Genomic DNA, 21,157 nt, shown 5'->3' with positions numbered 1-21,157 from the left:
TGTTGATGGCTTTGAATATAGGATAGGCTTTCATTTTTGGTGACCATTTTCAATAACCGTTTGTTGAGGGATTGCTATGAACCGAATATCCTACTGAGAGAAAGAATTGGAATGGATGGAGGGATAGATAAAACAAATGTGGCAAAAATGTTAAAAATTGGTGGACATAGGTAAAGGAGGACATATTGATATTATGTTATTCTTTCAAATCCCCTGTACATATAGTTTCCAGAATAAGAGGTCAGGGTGCAGAGCCAAATGCTGTATATTGTGGGGTATTTGGCAGCACTTCTGGTCTCTACCCACTAGATGCTAGTAGTACCCCTCCACCCCAGGTTGTAATAACCAAAAATACCTCCAGACACTGCCAAATGTACTCCAGGGGGTACAGAATTTCCCCAGTCAAAAACCAATGGTATAGGTAAAACAATACCTTTAGAACATGTTAATGGTTCAATTTTCTTCTTGGCAGGAAATACTTTACATAATATTTTGAAAGTGTGGACTTTGGAGCTGGACTGCCTGGGCTTAAATCCAGGATATGCAACTTACTAGCCGTGTAACCTTGCCCCAGTTATGCCACTTCTCTCCGCCTCAAACTCTTCATCTATAAAATTGATACAATAATGTTATCACCTTCACTGAGGTATTATGGGGCTTAAATTCATAACAGATATAAGTACTTGGGATAGTACTTGTCATATTCTTAAGCTCTCAATAAATAATAACAATTATCTGATATTATTAATTCATTGGCATTGAAATTACAAAAATGGGATTTTAATAGATCCTATTAGTCTTATTTTAACCAATAAGAATAAATATATGATCAGTGGTAGGAAGTAATGATGTACTTCTATCATGTGCACACTCCCAAGAGCTCCATCAAGTCCAAAGGCACCACTGATTTGAATGTTAAAGAACTTCCATCTGAAGTGACTTGGGTCATCTCAGGTAACTAGATCTGAGATCTAGACCAGCCAGGAATTGAGGTGTCCCCAGCCTAAGCATGCCTGTTAAAGTCTCATGACTTTCTTTTGGGTTTTACAAGACAAGTCTGTCTTCCAAGTCAAGCTCTGCACATGTTGATGGACCAGTGAGAGCACATGCCTTGCTTCTAACTCAGATGGCCTGCCCAGGCTTGTGAAATTCTTGCCACCTGGCCTTGGCCACAGGTGGGGCCCTGCCCTGGGGATGGAGACTTTGTCGTTATCTCTGGTGTACTCTAGCTCCATGGAGAAGAGAACTAACCTTGAATGTGCACCTGTTATATTCCTGCAGGGCAATATGATAGATGCTCCACATAGGCTATTTAAAGTAACCTTCCCCCTCTGAACAATCCTACAAGATACTGTTTTTCCCATTTTACAGATTAGGAAACTGAGGCCCAGAGAAGGGAAGGAGTTTCTCCAAGGTCACACCAGTAAAACGTGGCAGAGCTGGCCTTTCTATCCAGGATATCAGACCTCAAAAATACTTCTCTTCATATAGATCAGCCAGTCAAATTTTAAGTTTCATGTGTTACATTTGAGTCCTCCTATCCTCTGAAAAATGAGAACTCAGAAGAGCTGGGTTCTTTGGGATCTCATCACATTCCTTCCTCTCTCTAGGCCTTGGTCTCCCATGTGAAAAAGAAATCACTGGGAACGTAGCAGTTAAAAATGCCAGTTGAACCACCCACCTGATCTCACTCACATCTAAAACAAAGGAAATATCAAATAAGAGATTGTTGTTAAGGAGTATATGCACAAAGACAGGGAGACCTGGAGGATGCGGAAGCTGGAAAGCAAATGGGCAGGTGACAGCCTATCTGGTAGACCCGAGAAAAGACAATATGGGCCACTCACAAGGAAAACCAGCGAGCACTCTGGTCTACACAGATCACTGGCAAAAGCCATGGGAATTGGAGACTGCAGATGTCTCTGGGAGTGCAAGTGAAGTGACAAAGGCCTCAAATAAAGATTAGATGAAAGCTATTTTATGAGAAGGATCACCAGACCTTCTCCCCCAATTGGTTCAGCCCATCCCCAACCTGGCAAAAGACTGGAGGGTTTGTGGGGTTTTGGGGGTTTTTTCTTTTTTTTTTTTTTTTCTTTTTTTCAGGAAGTGTAGAGTTGCTGGACTATTGGATAAAAGACAAGTTCAAAGCTGGGGTGAACCACACTGAAAAGACAGAAGTGAACATGGACACATAGGATTTGAGACCCCAGCTCACATGTACCACTTGGCTCCCCAGAATGGTGCCAGGCTTTTACTGCCCAGGCTGGACAGTAGCAGAGTCTGGGAAATCTGACCAGATAAAAGAGATGTGAAGACATTGAAGGTCTCTGGATGAAACAATCCAGCCAAGTCATGTACCACATAACCCAAAGTCAAAAAAGTCTAGTCTGCTTTTGGGGCCCCACTCTTAAATATGAGCAGACAGCTGAGATTCCAGACATCCGAGGAAAGAATTCTCTGGCATGAAAAGTAGAGATGAAAACAATCATGTGGTGGTATCAGGAGGGCCTTGGAGGGACCCAGGGAGTCTTCACGAAGAAGAAAAACCTCACGAGAAGCTACACACCCATGAAACAAGAACAGGATGCTATATTTTAGAGAAAGGAACACTCAGAGAACACAAAAGAGCCTTTAGAAATTAAAATACAATGTCAGAAATTTAAAATCTGTAGGAAGACTAGAAGGTAAGACTGAAGAAATCTGCTAAAAAGCAGAGCAAAAATAGAATGAGATAGAAAATGAGAGAAAGAAAAATAGAGCACCAGGCCAGGAGATCTATCGGAGTGATAAAAGTTCCAGAGAGAGCAGAGGAAACAGAGGAGAAGGAGCATCAGGTAAAATAATTTTGGAAAAATTTCCCAGAACGGATGGAGGAGAGCTTTTAGGTTTAAAGGGCTCAGTGAACACAATGCATGAAAGTCAGCTCACACCAAGACATACCCTTGTGCAACTTCAAACATGGAGAGATTGGAGCTCCTGAAAGCCTTCGAATAAAAAAACCAGGTCACACAAAAATTATCAGGACTCAGAATAGTTCAACAGCAACACTGGAAACCTAGAGGACAATGGAGCTATGCCTTTAAAATTTTAAGGAAAATCACTTCGGACCTAGAATTCTATATCCAGCAAAACTACCTTTAACCAACTGTAGGGTAGAACAAAGATATTTTTAGACATGCACAATTTCAAAAGTTTCTTTCCTTTGTGGTCTCCTTGGGAAGCTTCTAGTGTTCTACTGAAACAGCTGGTAAGAGGGGAAGACGTGATATTTAGGAAAGAGGAGCAAGACAAAGAGGGAATCTCAGGGTGCTGGCAGTGCAGAGAGAGCAACCAGCTCTCGTGCCTAGGCCAGGCATAGCCAAAAAGTGGAAATGGGCAGGAAGCTGACTGGCCTGGACCCGAAGACGGGAGATTCAGATAACTGGCAGAGCATGAGGTTGAATCTGTGATAAGTTTGTAGACAGCATAAAAATGACAATTATTAACTCTAGGAAAAACAACCCCAAAAAAATGTGCTGGAACGGAAAGTAAGCAAAGTCAGCTGCATGCCTCTGGCCCAAGGAGTGTTTACAAAGTAAAAGTAATGCAAACACTGAAGATGCTTTCACCAAGACTGTGCTTATCTGTGAGGATGGGTAGCTGGGGGCAAGAGGGCAGGGCACATGTGCAGCATAGAGGCCAGAGGAGGGAGGGGAGCTAATCCCTAGCCTCCAGAGAGAGAAGAAAGTAAATAAGCCTAAAACAAAAATACCTTGCTACTTTCTGATAACCAAGAAAATAGCTGAACATGTGGAAATGGCTCCGTTTTGGGGAGTGAGATAGGGGATAGGGACCTATGGAATGTTCTTTTATTGCAAACCTTGTACCGCTTTGAACTGTTAAACTTACATTCATATATACCTTGAATAAAAGCTTAACAATTAAAAACTATAAAAAGGTGGGCACTTAAAATCAGCCTTTAAGGTTCTGTTCGAATACATGTAATTCCTTTGTTGTAAGCATAGTGAAGGGATAAGGGTGCAAGGGGAGGGAGATGGGTACCTGTTTCTTGATTGCAGTGCTGATTAGTTAAGTGTGCTGCCTTTTTTTTTTTTTTCCCCCTTTTTCCAGTGCAAAAAGACGGTTTTACTAAAGCACAGGGACAGGACCCGTGGGCAGAAAGGGCTCAAGTGTGTTTCTTTGGTGAAAATTCCTCAAGCTGCACACATGATTTGTGCACCTTTCCACTTGCATTTTTAGTTAGATAAAGTGCTTACCAAAAAAATGATAACATCCCATTTCAACAGCTTGGGGTGCAAACACTGCATTTCACAGTGGTGCTCTAGAGCATAAGAATTCAAGCCCCCAGTGGCTCAGTTGGTGGGAGTCTGTTCTTTTTTGTGTTTCCTTCCCTCCAAGATTTTTGAGTATACCCAAGAACCACCTCCCATTCTGTAGATCAGCACTGGCTGGTGTTGCTGGTGCCCACAGAGCACGCTCTCCCTTTTAGGGTCAGGTCTTGCAATTTTTCATGGGCTCTCCAGGCTGCTGTCACACTCACCTTTAAGTTCCTAGAAGCGTAGACCCAAGTCCAGTGGCACAACCTGATAGCAGAGTGGCCAGCAGGGTAGGACGCTCACAGAACGGACACCCCCGCCCTTTTGGAGTGTGGCTCCATCTTACTTCCTCACCAGTGACTCTCTTCACCATGTTTTTACAATTGATCAGTGGGTAACAAATATTCACAACCTTAAAGTTTTGTTGAAAAGTGCCTGTCTGGGGAATATTGCTTAAATCGCTGCCTCCAGCTAGGTATCCAGCCAAATCCCACCCTGAAATCCCTAAGTCCAGCAAACACCAGAGGGATTAGAATGCAGGAAATGAAAGCTTCCAATTGTAAACAAAAATCTGTATCTGAAGTCTCTCTGTTCCATGCTCACAAGGAGGACTACAAGGACCTCCCCCTGCCAACCCAGGTATTCCTGCCACCCATCTCTTGTGGTAAAATCCATCCTCCTCCTCCTCCTCCCCCTTGTCATCGTTCCTATAAACTGGGCAGAAATGCAACACGCCTTTGGTGCAAAACATCTTTACTGTTACCGTGCAGAACAGTTTTATTTCCTTTCTCCCCAACTTTTCAGCATTATGTTTCAGCTTCCTTTGTGCATAATCAGAAGGTCCATTTCACTATTTTAACCAAATCCAAAGAGCAACATCCCCTTCACAACAGCCATGTCTGCCTCTGGACACCGAAAATTGCCACCAGTCTCTATCCTCAGAAAACTCTAGGCCCCAGTAGGTGATCTCACTGCACACATAGTGTTCAGGTGACAGCAGGTGGAGGGTGGGGGAATGATGGAATTGCAAGTACGGTGGGATGAAGGCCCTGCAGGAAAAAGGTCTTCTCTGGCCTCCATACCAAGAACGCCTGTCCTTTTCCTGAACAGTGAGGCTGTGTTTACATTAAGGGCACCATGAATATTACATCGGGCCCCTTTCCCTCTTCACATCACCAGGCAGGAAGCTTTGAGCCCTGCTGTGGCACCTGGTAAGGAAGGGGAACCTTCCATGTTTGCATGGGCCCTAACTAATCTCACACCTATGGCTGTGCTTCCTCATTCTTATTTTTCCTTTACTTCATTTTACTGTTAACCTTCATGTTTGTAAGCCTTAAGATATCTTTTCAAGACCTAAATACTATTTTTAAATTTTAAAAATGCAGTTAAGATTACAGCTACTTAACAGGACCATGGATAAGCATTGGAGAGTAATTTGTATGAATAGATCATTGTATTGGGGGGATGGCATTATTTATTATTTTCCCTTAAAAATGTACGCTTATTTTGTAAAGTACGATAAATATTTTCAACAGTATTTTGATTATTAAAAATACGTTCATCTTAGAAAATGTAGAAAAGAAAAATACAAAGATGAAAATATTCATCACTTACATCTCTAGATATCAATGTCATCTTTCTGTATATTTCTTGTGTCTTTTTGAGATGCGTGTGTATGTGTGTGTGTGTTAACTGTTCATTTTCCAAATTTACGTTACTCTTTCTTTGTAGTGTCTGTAGATGATTGTTTTCAGGTAGTGGCACCTTTTGGACATTTTCCCTTGTTGAGAATTCCTCTGAACTATCATTTTATTTTATTTTTTAAGATTTTTAATTATTTAATGGAGGGAGGGGGGAAGGACAGAGGGAGAGACAGACTCCCCTCTGAGCAGCAAGTCTGATGCTGAGCTCGATCCTGAGCTCAATCCCAGGACTTCGAGATCATAACCTGGGCTGAAAGCAGATACTTAATGGACTGAGCTGCCCAGATGCTCCCTGCACCATCATTTTAAATCCCAATAAGTCGTATCGTCCTCATTTATGTATGCGTCCTATTTATTTAGCACATCCCCCCCCCCCCATTGGACATTTAGGTGGTTCACTATTAGTCATTCCTTTCTGGGTTTATGTAGATGGCCAAACAAGCCATCTTTATCAAAATGTTTCCTCTACAGAACTGTTTTTTTCTTTCTCGTTGCAGTGGTGTCGGGCTCATCATCCAGCTCTAAGTATGACCCTGAGATCCTGAAAGCTGAAATTGCCACTGCGAAATCCCGGGTAGGGCCTGCCTCTTTGCTGTGGAAGGGGGTCACTGAGGCAGCCACAGGCCACTCACTCACCCACAAGACCAGAGCAGGTGCTTCCACCAGGCAGTGGCGGCCAGTGCTGACTGCCAGGATCCCGAATAATAGCAGTGGTAGCAGTTGTCAGAGTAATTGTGAAGGTGACAGCAGCTGCCATTTCACTATATCCCTGGCATAGCGCTCAGGGCTCCATGAGGGCTGTCTCGTGTTCTTGCAGCAGACCCAAGAAGCAGCTGTCAGCGTCTGTGCTTTAAAGATGAGCACACGCAAGCTTAGGGAGCTGAGGAACTTGCCCAGGGTCACAAGGCCTCAGAGCTTCCTCCACGGTGCTTAATGTAATGTGCTATCTTCCTGGCTGCAGCTTCTCCTGCGTTGTCTTATTTAACTACTTCACGACTTCTTGGGGATAGCTATGATTCCCATTTCACCGATGTGTAACTAAGACACCACAGTTCAGTGGTGCTCAACTAAACCAGTATTTTGCTCAACTAAAGCTAGTATTTTGAACACTGGTTCAGTTACACTTCAAGTAAGGTTCTCCAAATTCAGATGCCTGCAAAAAAACGTCAAAGGGGGATGAGAGCTCTGGGTGAAGCAGTAGGGAGTGGTGGGAAGTGTGTAGCCTAGAGAGGTGGGCCCTGTCTAACCCCTCCCCTCTGTGGCCATGCTGGAATGAGGGCTCAGTGGTTGGTGCATCTTCTAATTTTAGAAAACAACTGTACTTAGGCTTATTATACAAAATCTCTCAGTATTTCATTATTAGCAATTAACTTTTTTGATTTAATAACTGCAAGCCAAACAAGGCATTCCTGCAGGCCAAATCTGGCTCCTGTGCCTTGTCTTGCCTCTAAAGTTACTACATTGCCTCTCTCCTCCATGCACAGCACTCCCATACCCATCACCTGCTTTAAGTTATGCACAACCCTGCAAATTACCATATTCTCATCTGTCTAAACAGGAAAGGGAGGTTCAGAGAGGCAAGGTGGCTTGCGAGTAGTCACCTAGCCAGGCAGTGGGAAGGCTAAGCTCTGTCTCAGGGCAGCTAGCACCTGTCCACTTCTTGCCTCAAGTGAGGCTTCTTACCTCAAGTGAGGGCTGACCAAGAATGACCTGATCCCAGCCAGGCTGACCAAGAATGACTGCAGGAGCAGCTGCAGAGACCAACAACATCAGTGAGGGAAAGGTGTGGGACCACGTGGCCCAAGGGATACAACCTGAGTAATTATGTGGGAGCCCTGGGGGGCTCTGGGTTCCCGTTAGAGAGAAGGCAGCCTGCAGTTCCCTATCAACCTTGGATCTAGCCCCATGTGTCTTCTGCCATCCAGGTCAACAAGCTAAAGAGAGAGATGGTTCACCTCCAGCAGGAGCTGCAGTTCAAAGAGCATGGCTTTCAGACCCTGAAGAAGTAAGTCCACCCTGTTGTGCAGAGTGTGGGGATGTCCCCTACTCCCCCTCCTGCCCCTCTGTCTGTCTCTCCTTTAAGGCCACTCTAACCATTCGATTCCAGTTCTGTTCCACTGGTATTGACTGAAGATATTGTCACTCAAGGTTGCGGTATAGAAAGAGAAAAGGGGAATCTTTTCTTTTCTTTTTTTTTCTTTTTTTTTTTTTTGTTTTTTAAGATCTTATTTATTTACTTCAGAGAGAGACCACAAGCATGAGCAGGGGGAGGAGCAGAGGGAGAAGCAGACTCCCTTCTGAGCAGGGAATCCGATGCAATGTGGGGCTTGGTCCCAGGACCCTGGGATCATGACCTGAGCCAAAGACAGATGCTTAACCAACTGAGCCCCCCGAGATGCCCCAAAGGGAATCCTTTCAAACCAGAGTTCTCATTGTCCTCTGAATTCCTGAAGCCGTTGAAGCCAGTTTTACCAGCCAGTCACAGAAACAAGTTTTGTTGGGCATTTCTGGGCACCTGTCTCATCTCCTCCAGGAGATACAGTAGGATCTGGTACACATGCAAATAAAACAAACTCTGCTTTCCCATGGCCCCTAAAGATGAGCAGCTAATGTGCCCCACTGAAGGGACGAGGATTTCTTCCACAACACACAGAGCACTGGGAAAACATGCATCATGTCATGGCCGCTGTACTCTATGGGTGACTTACAGAGTTTCCAGGATAACTTTGACCAAATGTAATTTTCACATTTAGAAACTGACTTGCCACCAAGATATAGCTCTGTTGTTTCTTTAGAGCAGGTGCATTCATCCCTATTATCATTATCATACTAGCTAAGATTTATTGAGCAGTTACTCTGCCCAGCAGCACTTTCAGTGTTTCTGCTTGGGTGACCTCATTTGATCCCCATTGCAACTCTATAAGGAATGTTCTTTTTTTTTTTTTTTTTTCTATAAGGAATGTTCTTTTAGCTAACTCCCCTTTGTAGGAGAGGAAACTGAGTCACATAGTATGTGCTCAGCAAGCCTTAGCTTATTGTTATGAATAATCACACATGCAGTGAACACTTGTGCGTAGAGTCATGTTCAGTATATTTGATGGACTCAGTGTACAGTCATGACAGAGGTGCCTGGTCGCCCTCTTGGAAGCCCCAGGGAGAACATGCAGTCGATTTCTCTGTTCTAAGGGACATCTCACTTAGATTCCCAACAGACAGCTGCTTCTCTAGTCATTTGCCTTTTCTCTGACTCTACCTTTTCCTCATCCTCTGAACCTCAGATCCACCCCACTACTTCTGTGGCCACAGCTCCAAGCCTTGAGATGGCTGTCACCAATCTTGATTAATCGAGAGGACTGTGACCACTCTTAGGGGTTGGTTGGTTCTGATTCACCTCTTCGCATCTCCAAAGCTACGGGGGAGCTACATGAATCCTCCACCACACAAGGTTTCAGAAAGCGTGGCTTTGTGTCATGGATTGTGTACAATACTTTTTCGTATTATAAATTATTATAAAATACGGTTTTATATATGTGTGCTTCTATAGGTACATATGTTACTAATAGACGTATATATACATATGACAGTCGACAGCATGAATATGAGCCTTGAAAACTCCTATCTGTGATCTATAAAGCAAATAACCTCATGAGCCCTCCAGATTCTGAACACATAGTTTAAAGGTTACTCACTCCCACGTCATCTTACCGCAGGGGCCTTCCCCCCCCTCCCCTTCCTGCAATCCTCAGGAGCTTCTGGTTAAAACATTTCCCATTATTCTCTGAGCCACCACAAACCTGTTTTACCACTTTGTCACCCTGTAGAAGCATTGAAAATTCTTGTTCTTTGGTAAGCTGACGCTGAAACCCCAAAGACAAGCCTCCTTTTTTTCCTCCTCCCTCCGCCCAACTGATGTTTGATATCAGGCCTCGATAGGACCCGTGGCAGCTCTGGCCGCCCACACTCCTCACCCGAAGCCAGCTCCATGTTCAGTATGGAGGAAGGCATCTGCTTTAATGCACACCTTGGCAGAGAGGGTTAGGAATGTAGCCTCGAGGGGCAGATGGCCTGGGTTTAAATCCCAGTTCCCAGGAACCTTCCAAAAATGACTTAGCCCCCTTGAGCTTTGGTTTCTTTACCTGAAAAATAAGTTATTTGTGGAGATTAAACTGAAGTGTGTGACAGTGCCTGGCAGTGAGCATAAGGATCGGGTGAGGGATGTGTGTGTGTAGGGGGTGACCTCTAGCTAGTTGCTGGCTTGGGTTTGGGGAGGAACTCAGATGAACTCGTTTGCCCCAGGCTCAAGTCTGTGCTGGGTAAGCACTATGCATCACTCCCCTCATTTCACTGTCTCTATCCCTTTAAGAGAGGTTTTTGTCATGCCCCATTTTACAGATGAGGGCACCGAAGAGGTTGAAAATATACCTACCTACCATACGCTCCCTCACCCAGTAAGCAGCGGGGCTGGGGTCAGAACCCAGGACTGTTGGGTTTTGCCACTCATGTGCTAATACCTTCCTTCCTGGCTTCATCCTTCATAACCCCCTCCTCATCCCCAGAAAACAGGAGGCCTCTTTCCATGTCCCTTGGGATCTTTTGCAGAGGCCAGTGGTGGGAGGTGATCTCATCACTTCTACCGCTCTCAGCCTCTTCCCTTTGCAGAGCATGGGAGAAGGTAAAGCTTGTTCCCTTGTCATGACCATATTTATGGTCAGCAACCCTAGTTTTAAAAAAAAAAGGAAAGGTTGATGAGGATTGAAAGATGCATCTTCGGAGACTGAAAAAAAAATCAAGATGAAAGCTTGGGACTTGGTCTGTCAGCCACTTGGAGCCCTTGTAAATAGGAAAGAGTTGAGACTTGGCACATCATCCCTGTGGGAGAAGGGCCATGCAGCATCTTCCCGCATGTCCCCAAAGCCGCCCTGCCCAGGTGAGAGTTGTCTGGACAAGACCAAGGGGAGTTGGCTGCTGTCAGAACCTTTGCCCTGCTTCTCTGTGGCTGTCCTGTGACTAGCGGGTGTGTGAATCTCTGGACAGCTGCATAATTTAGAAATTCTAAAACACACGCAGCCCACTACACCCTCCTCTCCCCTTCAACCACACAACTTTTCTTTCCCTTAAAAAAAAAAAGATTCATTCACTGAGCACATAATGGTGACCCTTTGTTCCCCTACCCCTACCCCCCAATCCCAAGAGTGTTCCCTCTTGGAGCTCCTCTCTGGAGCCAAATTCCAGAGCCTGGGTTGCTAAGGCCCCTGAGGGAAATCAGGTAGAGGCTGTCTGAGGAGCCCAGGGCACAGCAGACAAACCGCTTCTGTCTCATCCTGCTGAGGATTCAAAGCCATTCTCACCCTGTTGGCAGAGGACAGCAGGGCACAGCCCCCTCCCTGGAGCCCCCAGCCCTGCTCAAGCAAATGGCATTTCTCCTGCACCCCTCCCCCCCACATCTGGGGCAGGGCCACCTCCGGTCCTGGGGGACCCTCCTCTCCACAGAGCATCTTGGGCAGGGCCCCTGCTACAGAAAGCTCCCTTTAGACTAATTTTTCAAACTAAATCTGAGACCAGTCTTAGCCAACCTGGCAGGCCTGCTCAGGCCCAAGTCCTCGAAAGGAATAGACAGGCTATTTTTAGTGGGGAGACATAAATGGGGCTTTGTTTTCTCTCCACGGAGGCTGAAATAACGGAAGGGCAGGGGGAGGGCCGCGCTGAGACCCGGGTTCTCTCCCTCTCTCCTGCTCAGAGGCAGACAGACAGACAGGGATGAAAACCTGCCCCCCACCCTCTCAGTGATTCCCCACTCAGGTTATTTTTAGCCTAGGACAGTTTGGCCTCAAGCAGGAAACCAGAGAGGAATGCCTTCGAGCACTTTCTCATCCTGAAATAATGGGTTTCTGGTGTTCCCTCAGACTGTAAGACTTCCTTTTCTCCTTTGGGGACTGAAACGGCAGGCCTAGCCTTTGGGGAAAGTGTGAAGCAGTTGAAGTTTTCTTTCTTTCCTCCGAAGCTTCTCCACACCACGGCCTCCTTCCCCAGAGAGCCTGGACCTCCACCATCTCCGGCTTGGTTGTCCTTCAGAAAGCAACATTGTCCTGTATGTGGGGCCTAGATAAGCTGATTTGGTCCCGTCCTTCCCAGTCCACTGCCTGCCTATCCATCTTTTATCCCATCTGACATTCCTAGCAGCTTCGTGAGCATGGGTGGGGCAGGTGACATTACCCAGGGTTTTTATAGAGGAGCAAGCTAAGCCTCCTTGTGTTGAGGGCTGTGCCCAAGGCCAGGCCACTGAGAGGCAGGGCTAAGAGTTTTTCATCATTCACAACTCGCCTTCACTGTGTTTGTTGGCTCAGCAAATCATCCTGCTCCTGTCCCCCAGGGGGCATCGGAGAAAATATGGAGGTGTTTTTGGTTGTCACAGTTGGGGGTCAGAATGCTACTGGCACTGAGAGAGCAGAGACCAGGGATGCTACTAAACAGCCAAGAGTGCACAGGACAGCCCCCCACCATGAATCATCCTCCCCAAATGTCAAGATGGTGAGGTTGAGAGACCGCAAGTTAAAGGACTGTTCTATACCACGTTCTAAGACTACTGAAACTGGGGCACCTGGGTAGCTCAGTGGTTGAGCATCTGCCTTTGGCTCAGGTTGTGATCCCGGGGCCCTGGGACTGAGGCCCGCATCAGGTTCCCCTCACAGGGAGCCTGCTTCTTCTGCCTATGTCTCTGCCTCTGTGTGTGTGTGTGTGTCATGAATAAATAAATAAAATCTTTTTAAAAAAATAAAATAAAACTACTGAAACTTCCTCAGTCCCACCCCTGTCCCAAGCTTGCCAGAGACCAGTCAAGGATACTACCACATACACCACTAACTAGAACACAGTGTAATGGTTACAGTGTCACAGCTACACACAGTGTTATGGGAACACCTCGCCCAGCCTGGAGGATACAGGGAGGTAATCAGGGAAAGCTTCCTGTAAGAGCTGGTGCTTAAAGGATCCTTGACTTCAAGAGTGGTGTTGCTTCTGCAGCCCCACACTGCAAGACATTTCACAGGCGCCTACTGTGCTTTATCCTATAGGCAGGACCTGGGGAGGGAGGGAGTGTAGGATACAGAGGAGCCTCCTTATGGGACTGAAGCTTGTCTTCCATGCTTTTCCCCTGGGGAGACTCCATCCCTCACCCTATCTCTGTCTGACCTTTCCCACTGACTGTTTCCTAGAATCGATAAGAAAATGTCTGATGCTCAGGGCAGCTACAAACTGGATGAAGCTCAGGCTGTCTTGAGAGAAACAAAAGCCATCAAAAAGGCCATCACGTGTGGAGAAAAAGAAAAGCAAGATCTCATTAAGGTATGGGAGTTCCTGTGATGTGGTCCTACCTCGATTTTTCCTGAGCACCTTTCTGTGCCGGGACTCATGCTGTTTCTGCATGCTGCACAGCTCACTGAGTTCTCATCATTGGTCTTCTTGGGTGTTCAGTCTCATCTTGTAGAGCAAGAAAAGGAGGTTCAGAAGCATTAGGTGACTTGCCTAAGGTCACATCACTGGCAGAGTTGTAACAGGAGCCATCTGTTCTAGTCCAAAGGTCATGTCTTTGCCACTGGCTCTAGCTACCTGGCTTGCTTTTCAAAGAACCAAACAGGGGGATGGTTCTGACATCAGTAGCCCCAACATCAAAATGTAACATCTTCATAAGTATTGTATTGCATGTTCTCCGTCTGTGCTGAGGACCAAACAAATGATAGTCCCTGTGATTTAACGTGCCAAGCAATTGGGCCAAGCACTTTGCGTGTATCACGCCTCACTTACCTCTTATACCAGCCCGAGGTCATCCCCTTCATACAGATAATGACTGTACAGCTCAGAGTCGGTCATAGAGTCAGGATTCGAACCCGTGAACACCGTTCAGAAGCCTGTTCTTTTCATCCCTGAACACTCCACCTCTCCCCACAGGAACTACCCTGACCTCTGAGATCCTGTATTTGTTTTTCCCCTTGGCAGATTAAGAGTTGGGCTCAGAAGTGCTATAACTGATTTAGTGAAGGAAGCTTTATGCTCTATGGCAAACAAAATTATTTTGAAACTCCTGTCCAGGACAGCAACCCAATGAAAACATTCAGGCCCTAGTGCCGTGGGAACCATGTTCCTATTGTGATTGAACCAAATCCTGCTTTGTCATTTGGCAGCCTTTCCATGTAACAACTCTTATCAATAAAATGGAGAAAATCCTAGGTCATTTTTCACAGGACTGATGTCAGGATTAAGCAAGCTGATGATAAAGCCGACAGGTATTGAATATTGACTGTATGAGCACTTTACATTGGTCATCCCATTAAATCAGTATGATAGTCCTATGAGATAGGACCTATGGTTATTCCTCTTTTTTTTAGGAGGGGAAACTGAGACACAGAGAGCTTAAACAACTACCTCAGGTCACACAGCTAGTAAGTAGCAGGGCAAGGATTCCAAGTCAGGCAGGTGGCTCCAGAGCCAGAGTCCATACCATTCTCTCCCAAGTTAAAGACTCGGCATTGAGCAACTACCCACTTGCTGCTAGCTCTTTATAAGGTAAGTGGAATAACCAGAGTGAGCGTAGGTTTTTACTGAATTACGAAAGGTGGAGAGGATAGCACACAGAGGGTGACAGACCAGAGCTCCCTTCTGGGAAGTTGTGTTGCTAACCCTGCCTTCTCCTCCTTAGAGCCTCGCCATGCTGAAGGATGGCTTCCGCACAGACAGAGGGTCCCACTCTGACTTGTGGTCCAGCAGCAGCTCTCTGGAGAGTTCAGGTTACCCACTGCCAAAACAGTACCTGGACGTCAGCTCCCAGACGGACATCTCGGGAAGTGTGAGTAGTCAGTGCGTCCAGGAGGCTGCTGTAGCAGGCAGCCACCTCCTCGTCTCTCACCTGGGGAGTTGACCAGTGTCTCTCTGTTGGCCCGGCTGCTAACTCAGCCTTCTGGAGCTCCATTCTCTTGCAGACCTCTCGGCCCCAGGATGACATGGTGAGATGGTATGGAGGAAAAGCCAGCACTGACTCCATGGTCCTGAGTGTGACCTGGCCATGTGCTTGCATCTCTAGATGCTGCACACAGAGCCTGTCTAAAGGACCAGCATCTCTCTTGGGTTCCCTTCTTGTGGATTTGTAACACCATTCTGTTTTTCTTTCACTAGCTGTAAAGCAGGTGATATTTTCCTTCTGTTCCTCCCAAAACATTCCACGCAGCTTTCAGACAGCAACTCTTCAAAAGCTCAGTCTGGTCACAGTAGTGAACACTGAGACTGCCATCCAGATGTACTCTGTGAAAGTTTTAGAGCAAGACTGACCCACAGCTATCTGGCATGTTTGGAGCACTTTTGTTTTCTTAGAGCAGGTGACATTAAGCAGACCTGCCTCCTAGCCTCCGTGGCCCAGTGCTATTCCATTCTGGTTCCAATAGGTGTGTCCCCACTTACAAAGAGAAGCTATATCCATGTCTGCTTGGGTGAGCCTTGTAGCTTCTTGCCACTCTTGACAAATGGTGTCCTATGGGCTGTTCCCCTTCTTCTCCAAACCACCCATGCTTCCAGCTATAAGCCACCTGTAGGACTCCCTGCCAGTTCTAGGGCCTTCTCCTCAATCATTCCGTGTTTCAGTCCTCCCTGAGTTTTCAGCTGAGCCCCTCTGCAGCTTCCTGACGATGTCTTTCTTGTATATTGGCTGCCCCCCCCCCCCGTTTCCTTCTGACCAGCTGTCCTCCATACTTCTGGGGCTTGAATGGGCTCCAAGCCTTTCAGGGCTGCAAGATGATATTCTAGGCTCTCATCTTCTCTTCTAGAAGTGATAGATGTCTGAGTTTGGGGGTCTTCCCACAGCCTGCAGGCAGGAAAGCGTCTTTGCCTGACTAGCTTCCCTGCTATCACACAGCCAAGTCGGTAATTGGGGGCTATTCTTAGCTACTTCCCACGCAAGCTGTCAAGTCTCTCATGAGCTCTTGAAATCCAACTCTGCACCGGCCACAATGGCCCTATAATTCCCGACTTTGTTCTTTCCCCCAGTTTGGCACGAGCAGCAACAATCAGTTGGCAGAGAAGGTCAGATTGCGCCTTCGATATGAAGAGGCTAAGAGAAGGTAATTAGGGGCTGGGGGCGGGATGGCTTCGATGATGATAACTACCATTGCACAGTGTCTGCTCCATGCCTGGCTTTTCACACGCCTCCTTCTCTTTAATCCTCTAAGATTATGAAGATAAGTATTAGGATATTTATATTTTAACCCCCCTCTGAAGCTCAGAAAGGAAATGACTGAGTCAGGGATGCTTCACTAGGTAAAAAGTAGTACTGTGCTTTGAACCCAAATCTGTGAATCCTCGAGCCTAGTTATTTTTCCACTTACTGGGCTCAGTTTCTATAATCAGGATTTTTCAGTAGTCCTATAAGTAGCCTGGTTTGAAGAAGCACAACCGAGGTTTTAGTGATAAGCCAAAAAGCAGTTGGATACTAAACACTTCAGTGTCTCCTGCCCAACAAGGAGCAACCTGTGCTTACAAACTGTGCAGACCCCAGTGACAGTTCTGTTGTTCCATGGCTTCAGTTGGGTTCTGCCAACTGAACAAATTAAACAATAATCAAAGCTGTTATTTTTAGAGCATCTGTTATGCACCGGGTATTGTATAAAAGCATTTGTATGTGTATCATCTCATTGCATTTTAAAAACAACCTTATAGCATAGTTTGTATTATCTCCATGTTAGAGAAGAGAAAGGTAAGATCTAAGATGTTTTATGACTTTTCAAGATGTTGGAGTCAGATTTTGAACTCTGAACAGTCTGGCTCCAAGTCCATGATCTTCTTGTACATGAAGCCAGCCTTCCTGGGAAAGAACCCACAGAGTGTGATGGCGAATGAAGCCAGGCATATTGCATCCATTCCTCTTTAGGCCACATGCTGCCTGGCCCACGGACATTCTAAGCCAGGCCACATAAAGGTGTGGCAGTGCCCAGCTCTGCCTCTCTGCCAACTCTGTGTGATTAGCAGAACCTTTGCAGCAGTAACAGAAATCCTACAGGAACTAGGAGAAGTAGAAAAGGAAATCTGTTGGCTTATTGAATTCCAAATTCTGAGGATAAAGCAGGTTCAGGCACAGCTGGATCCAGGGATTCAAATCATGTTATATAGACTCAGTTTCTCCCCTTTTCTCTACCCTGCTTGCCTTTGTGTTGACAGACTTTCCTACCAAAACGTAAAGGTGACCCCCAGAAATTCTAGAGTTATATACTATCAGGTTAGCCACCCCAGCAGAAGGAGGATCTACCTTTCCCAATAGATTTAATGGGTTTTGAGTTTGATGCTCCCTGGCTTTTCCTGGTGAACCAATCATTGTTGCAGAGTTGGAGGAATTAGAATTTTCTGAAGGTCCAGGCATGGGTCATGTGCCTAACTCTGGGAGGGGGATTGAGATCAGCTTTGTGGGAACCAAGTGACTTAAGTATGGGAGGAGCGATTTCCCAGAGAAAATTTGGAGCATTGTTAACAGAAGGAGAAATTGGATACTGGTCAGATAGAAAAAACACTGTGCATTATTTCAGCTCCCCCTAGAGGCCCAGTGAAACAGCAGGACTTCTGCATTTGGACAGCCACTTGTCCCCTCGGAAGGGGACCACTCTGAACCCTGGATCTATTCCAGCCTGCAATAATGCCTATCTTAGAGAATCAGTTCTGGAGAGACTCAAAGATTGAAATCTTCCCTCTGGGGTTGAGCCATTAAACTTCCCATTGCAGGGTCTTGGCTCATCTGCAGTTACCCAGCTTCAGGCCTCCCTTTTCACCCAGAGGTCATTGAAGTGTCAAGGGTAGAGCAGCCTGCTGAGTAGAAAGCAGAGGCTGCACGGCTTGAAGAAACGAGGGCAGGTGGCTGTAGTGAAAAGTCTGCATGCTAAATTTTGTCATGTGTGCATTTCTGCAGAGCCAGTCTAGTGCTTTTCATCAGATTTGCCAAAAGATGGCTGGCCCAAAGGTTAAGGAGCCCTGGGAAGGCGCCTCTAGAAAGTACATCTAAGCATTAAGCATCGATCACCCCTTCAATGTACTCCTTCAAAGTGGAGCCCCTGCCAGACCTATACATATCACTCCATACTCAATGGTGGAAGCTACAGAGTTGCCCCAGATTACTCTCTTTGTGAATGTGAAATATAAATTAACCAACTCCAAGAATCCCTCTGATGCATCTGGCTGGGAAATGAGCAAACCTAGATGTGTTTGTCTGCATGGAATTTTCAAGATACACTGTGGATATTTTGTCTCCAACAATGTTTTTATAAATAAAGGGTCGGGCCACATGTCTGCAGATAAGATCAAACTGGGAGTCCAGGGGCCTGGGCTCTCAACAAGTATTGGCCATATTTATGACTTGCAGTCTTAGGTGAACCATACCTTCTGCAGACATCTGTCCAGCAGCTTTACCGCCAGATCTTATCCATGCTTTAGGGATCCGGTGGGGCATGGATATGATAGCTGCGAGTCTTTGGGAAGGCTAAATCCTAAATCATGATTCCTTTGAGATATTTGTAGCACTCATCTTAGTTATGTTGTGAATCTTACTTTCATCCAAAGATAATTATACTTAATATCTATGTGGCACTTGACAATGTATAAAGGGCTCTTAATGGTAAGTTTTCGTTTGGTTCTCATAACCCACCTTGCAGATTGCATCATTGACCCAACCTTACAGGAGGGGATACTGTGTCTCAACGAAGTTAAGGGATAGAGCTCCCAACTCCTTCCTTTTAATAATGCCTTCAGTGTACCAGGCACTGTGCTAGAAGCTCATGATACCAAAACGATTTAAAAATGGTGCCTTCTCACCATAAGATGAGCATGGGGTGTTATACTATATGTTGGCAAACTGAATTTAAATTATTAAAAAAAAAAAAAAGGAATGGTGCCTCCTGTTGAGAAGGCCAGAGCCAATACTCTCTGGGTCAAGGCCTCTGACTCCATATCCACAGTTGGTGACACAGTGCTGCCACCACTCTCTGGACTGGGAATACACAGTCAGCAATTGCATTATTTGCTGTCATTGTGGTGGGCCTCTGACTGCCACTGGTTGAGCACCTGTTATGTGCCAGCTACTCTGAATACATTCTTACTCATTTTCAGAATAAGACTCAGGGAGTTCACCAAACATTAGGTACCTAGGAAGTGACCAAACCAGGGAATAAAACAGTAGCAGCAGAAACATTCATTTGAGTGCTTACTGTGTACCAAATACCATGCTTTGAGAGTTCATGGAATATGTCTAAAGCCTTCCACCACAACCCTATGACAAAGGAACGTTTGTTACTCCCTTTAGGGAGATGAAGCGACTTGCCCAAGGTCACATAGCTGGCTGTAGAAGGCTCTTGCCTGGTGATGAATCCAGCTCTCTGTTCTATCAGGCTTAGTGTCCCTCAGGGCAAGGACATTGCCCTGTTTATATCTCTTCCCCACCCCTGCAGAGCCTATTCACTGTTGGCACACGATAGGCACCACATGTGTTTGTTAGATAAAAATATGTTCCTTGAGACGACATGCTGGTCCAAAGGAGGACAGTCGCTGCCAGAGATGGCTCAGAGTACGTAACCTTGGAAATACAGCCTGTTACCCTGCTCCCGCAGTGCCACTGGGCACACCCGTCATGCTCGCCTCTCTGCCCACAGGATCGCCAACCTGAAGATCCAGCTGGCCAAACTGGACAGTGAAGCCTGGCCTGGAGTGCTGGACTCGGAAAGGGACCGGCTGATCCTCATCAATGAGAAGGAAGAGCTGCTGAAAGAGATGCGCTTCATCAGCCCCCGAAAGTGGACCCAGGGGGAGGTGGAGCAGCTGGAGATGGCCCGGAAGCGGTTGGAGAAGGACCTGCAGGCAGCTCGGGACACCCAGAGCAAGGCACTGACGGAGAGGTGGGGCTGGGCTGGAGCCAGGAGGGGGCGTGGGACCCCACCCTCACTGCCAGTCTGTCCTCCAGCCCAGGCAAGGGAAGGGGCACAAGGACTCCCCTCTAAGAACACTCAATGTAAAGATCTCGCAACTCCCCAGAGTAGCAGATTGGGGGAAATGATTGACCATCCAGAATACCAGTGCCCCGGGAATTTACACAGGGAATCACAGTACCAAAACGTCTGCTCAGGTGCAGGTTTTCAGAAATTATCTTCTGCCTAAGGTAAGCTGCATAACCCTCTGTCATGTAGAGCAGTCATTTGCCAACTTTGCGACAGTGACTCACATGATAGAGAAGTTTCACAAAGCAGTGCATACCCTTTGTACGTGTGATAGCCCTCCAATATGCTCTCTCGCATATCGCATTTCTTTTCATGATGGTCATGACCCACTGAACTGATTTCACCTTAGGCCAAGGCATCGCAAAGTGAGATGCTTATAGGGGCCAAGCAGGCGGCACAAATGCTGGAGGCCCACATGGTGGGAAACTCGGTCAGACTGGTATGCGCATCCCCCCCCCCCCCCCCCCCCCGCCCCCGCTTGTCTGCCTCACGTGGTGCCGACTCCCACCTCCAGCAGATGGGAATTCAGGCCTTGGGCTGCCAGGCGTCCTCATATTTCAAGAAAAGAGTTGCTTGTATTTTTAATTTTTAACCACCGGCAACTAATGCAATAACTTCAAAAAATATTGTGAAGGCTTAATCACCTCCATTCATGTGCGTGGTGTAACCCAAAAGCCATTGGCTTATGTTCTCTAGATAACAGACTATTTCCTTCAGTGTCCCACGAAGCTCCACACCCACCATTGCACAGAGCACAGCCCTGTGTTCAGAGTAGGCCCTGTAATCCTTTGATCTCATTCATTCATTCTATCCATCAGCCCATCATTTACTCATTTGAGAAACATTTTGTTGCACATATTCTCTGTACAAGGCAATTTGGAGGATTCAGAAATTAATAAGTCACAATCCCTGCTCCAGTGTCTCTTAAAATCTATCCTAGTTATTTTCGTTTTTTTTTTTTGTTTGTTTGTTTGTTTGTTTTTGTTTTTGTTTTTTTTTGGCAGCAGACTTTGAGTAAGGTCCCTGCCCTTAAGGAACTTAGAAGTGAAAGTGAAAGTAGTGGTGTGTGTGTGTGTGTGTGTGTGTGTGTGTGTATGTATGTATGTGTATGTGTGTGTGTGTGTGTGTG

General features: G+C 46.2%; 1 protein-coding gene across 5 annotated transcripts in view; it reads left to right on the top strand.

Annotated features, from left to right (window-relative positions):
- WWC1 (WW and C2 domain containing 1) overlaps nucleotides 1–21,157 on the top strand; it is a 151,541-nt gene that overhangs the window by 84,295 nt on the left and 46,089 nt on the right. For all 5 annotated transcript variants that reach the window (XM_072824228.1, XM_072824226.1, XM_072824224.1 and 2 more), the window contains exons 4-9: nucleotides 6,517–6,593; nucleotides 7,945–8,024; nucleotides 13,231–13,360; nucleotides 14,712–14,858; nucleotides 16,049–16,122; nucleotides 19,687–19,929. In XM_072824228.1, coding sequence (XP_072680329.1) covers nucleotides 6,517–6,593; nucleotides 7,945–8,024; nucleotides 13,231–13,360; nucleotides 14,712–14,858; nucleotides 16,049–16,122; nucleotides 19,687–19,929 — 751 coding nt within the window. The remainder of the gene's footprint in view (nucleotides 1–6,516; nucleotides 6,594–7,944; nucleotides 8,025–13,230; nucleotides 13,361–14,711; nucleotides 14,859–16,048; nucleotides 16,123–19,686; nucleotides 19,930–21,157) is intronic.

Source organism: Canis lupus, chromosome 4 (genome assembly GCF_048164855.1).
Source record: "Canis lupus baileyi chromosome 4, mCanLup2.hap1, whole genome shotgun sequence".
NCBI lineage: Eukaryota > Metazoa > Chordata > Mammalia > Carnivora > Canidae > Canis > Canis lupus.
The sequence above is the reverse complement of the archived record's forward strand: the minus strand, read 5'-3'. Positions and strand labels throughout refer to the sequence as shown.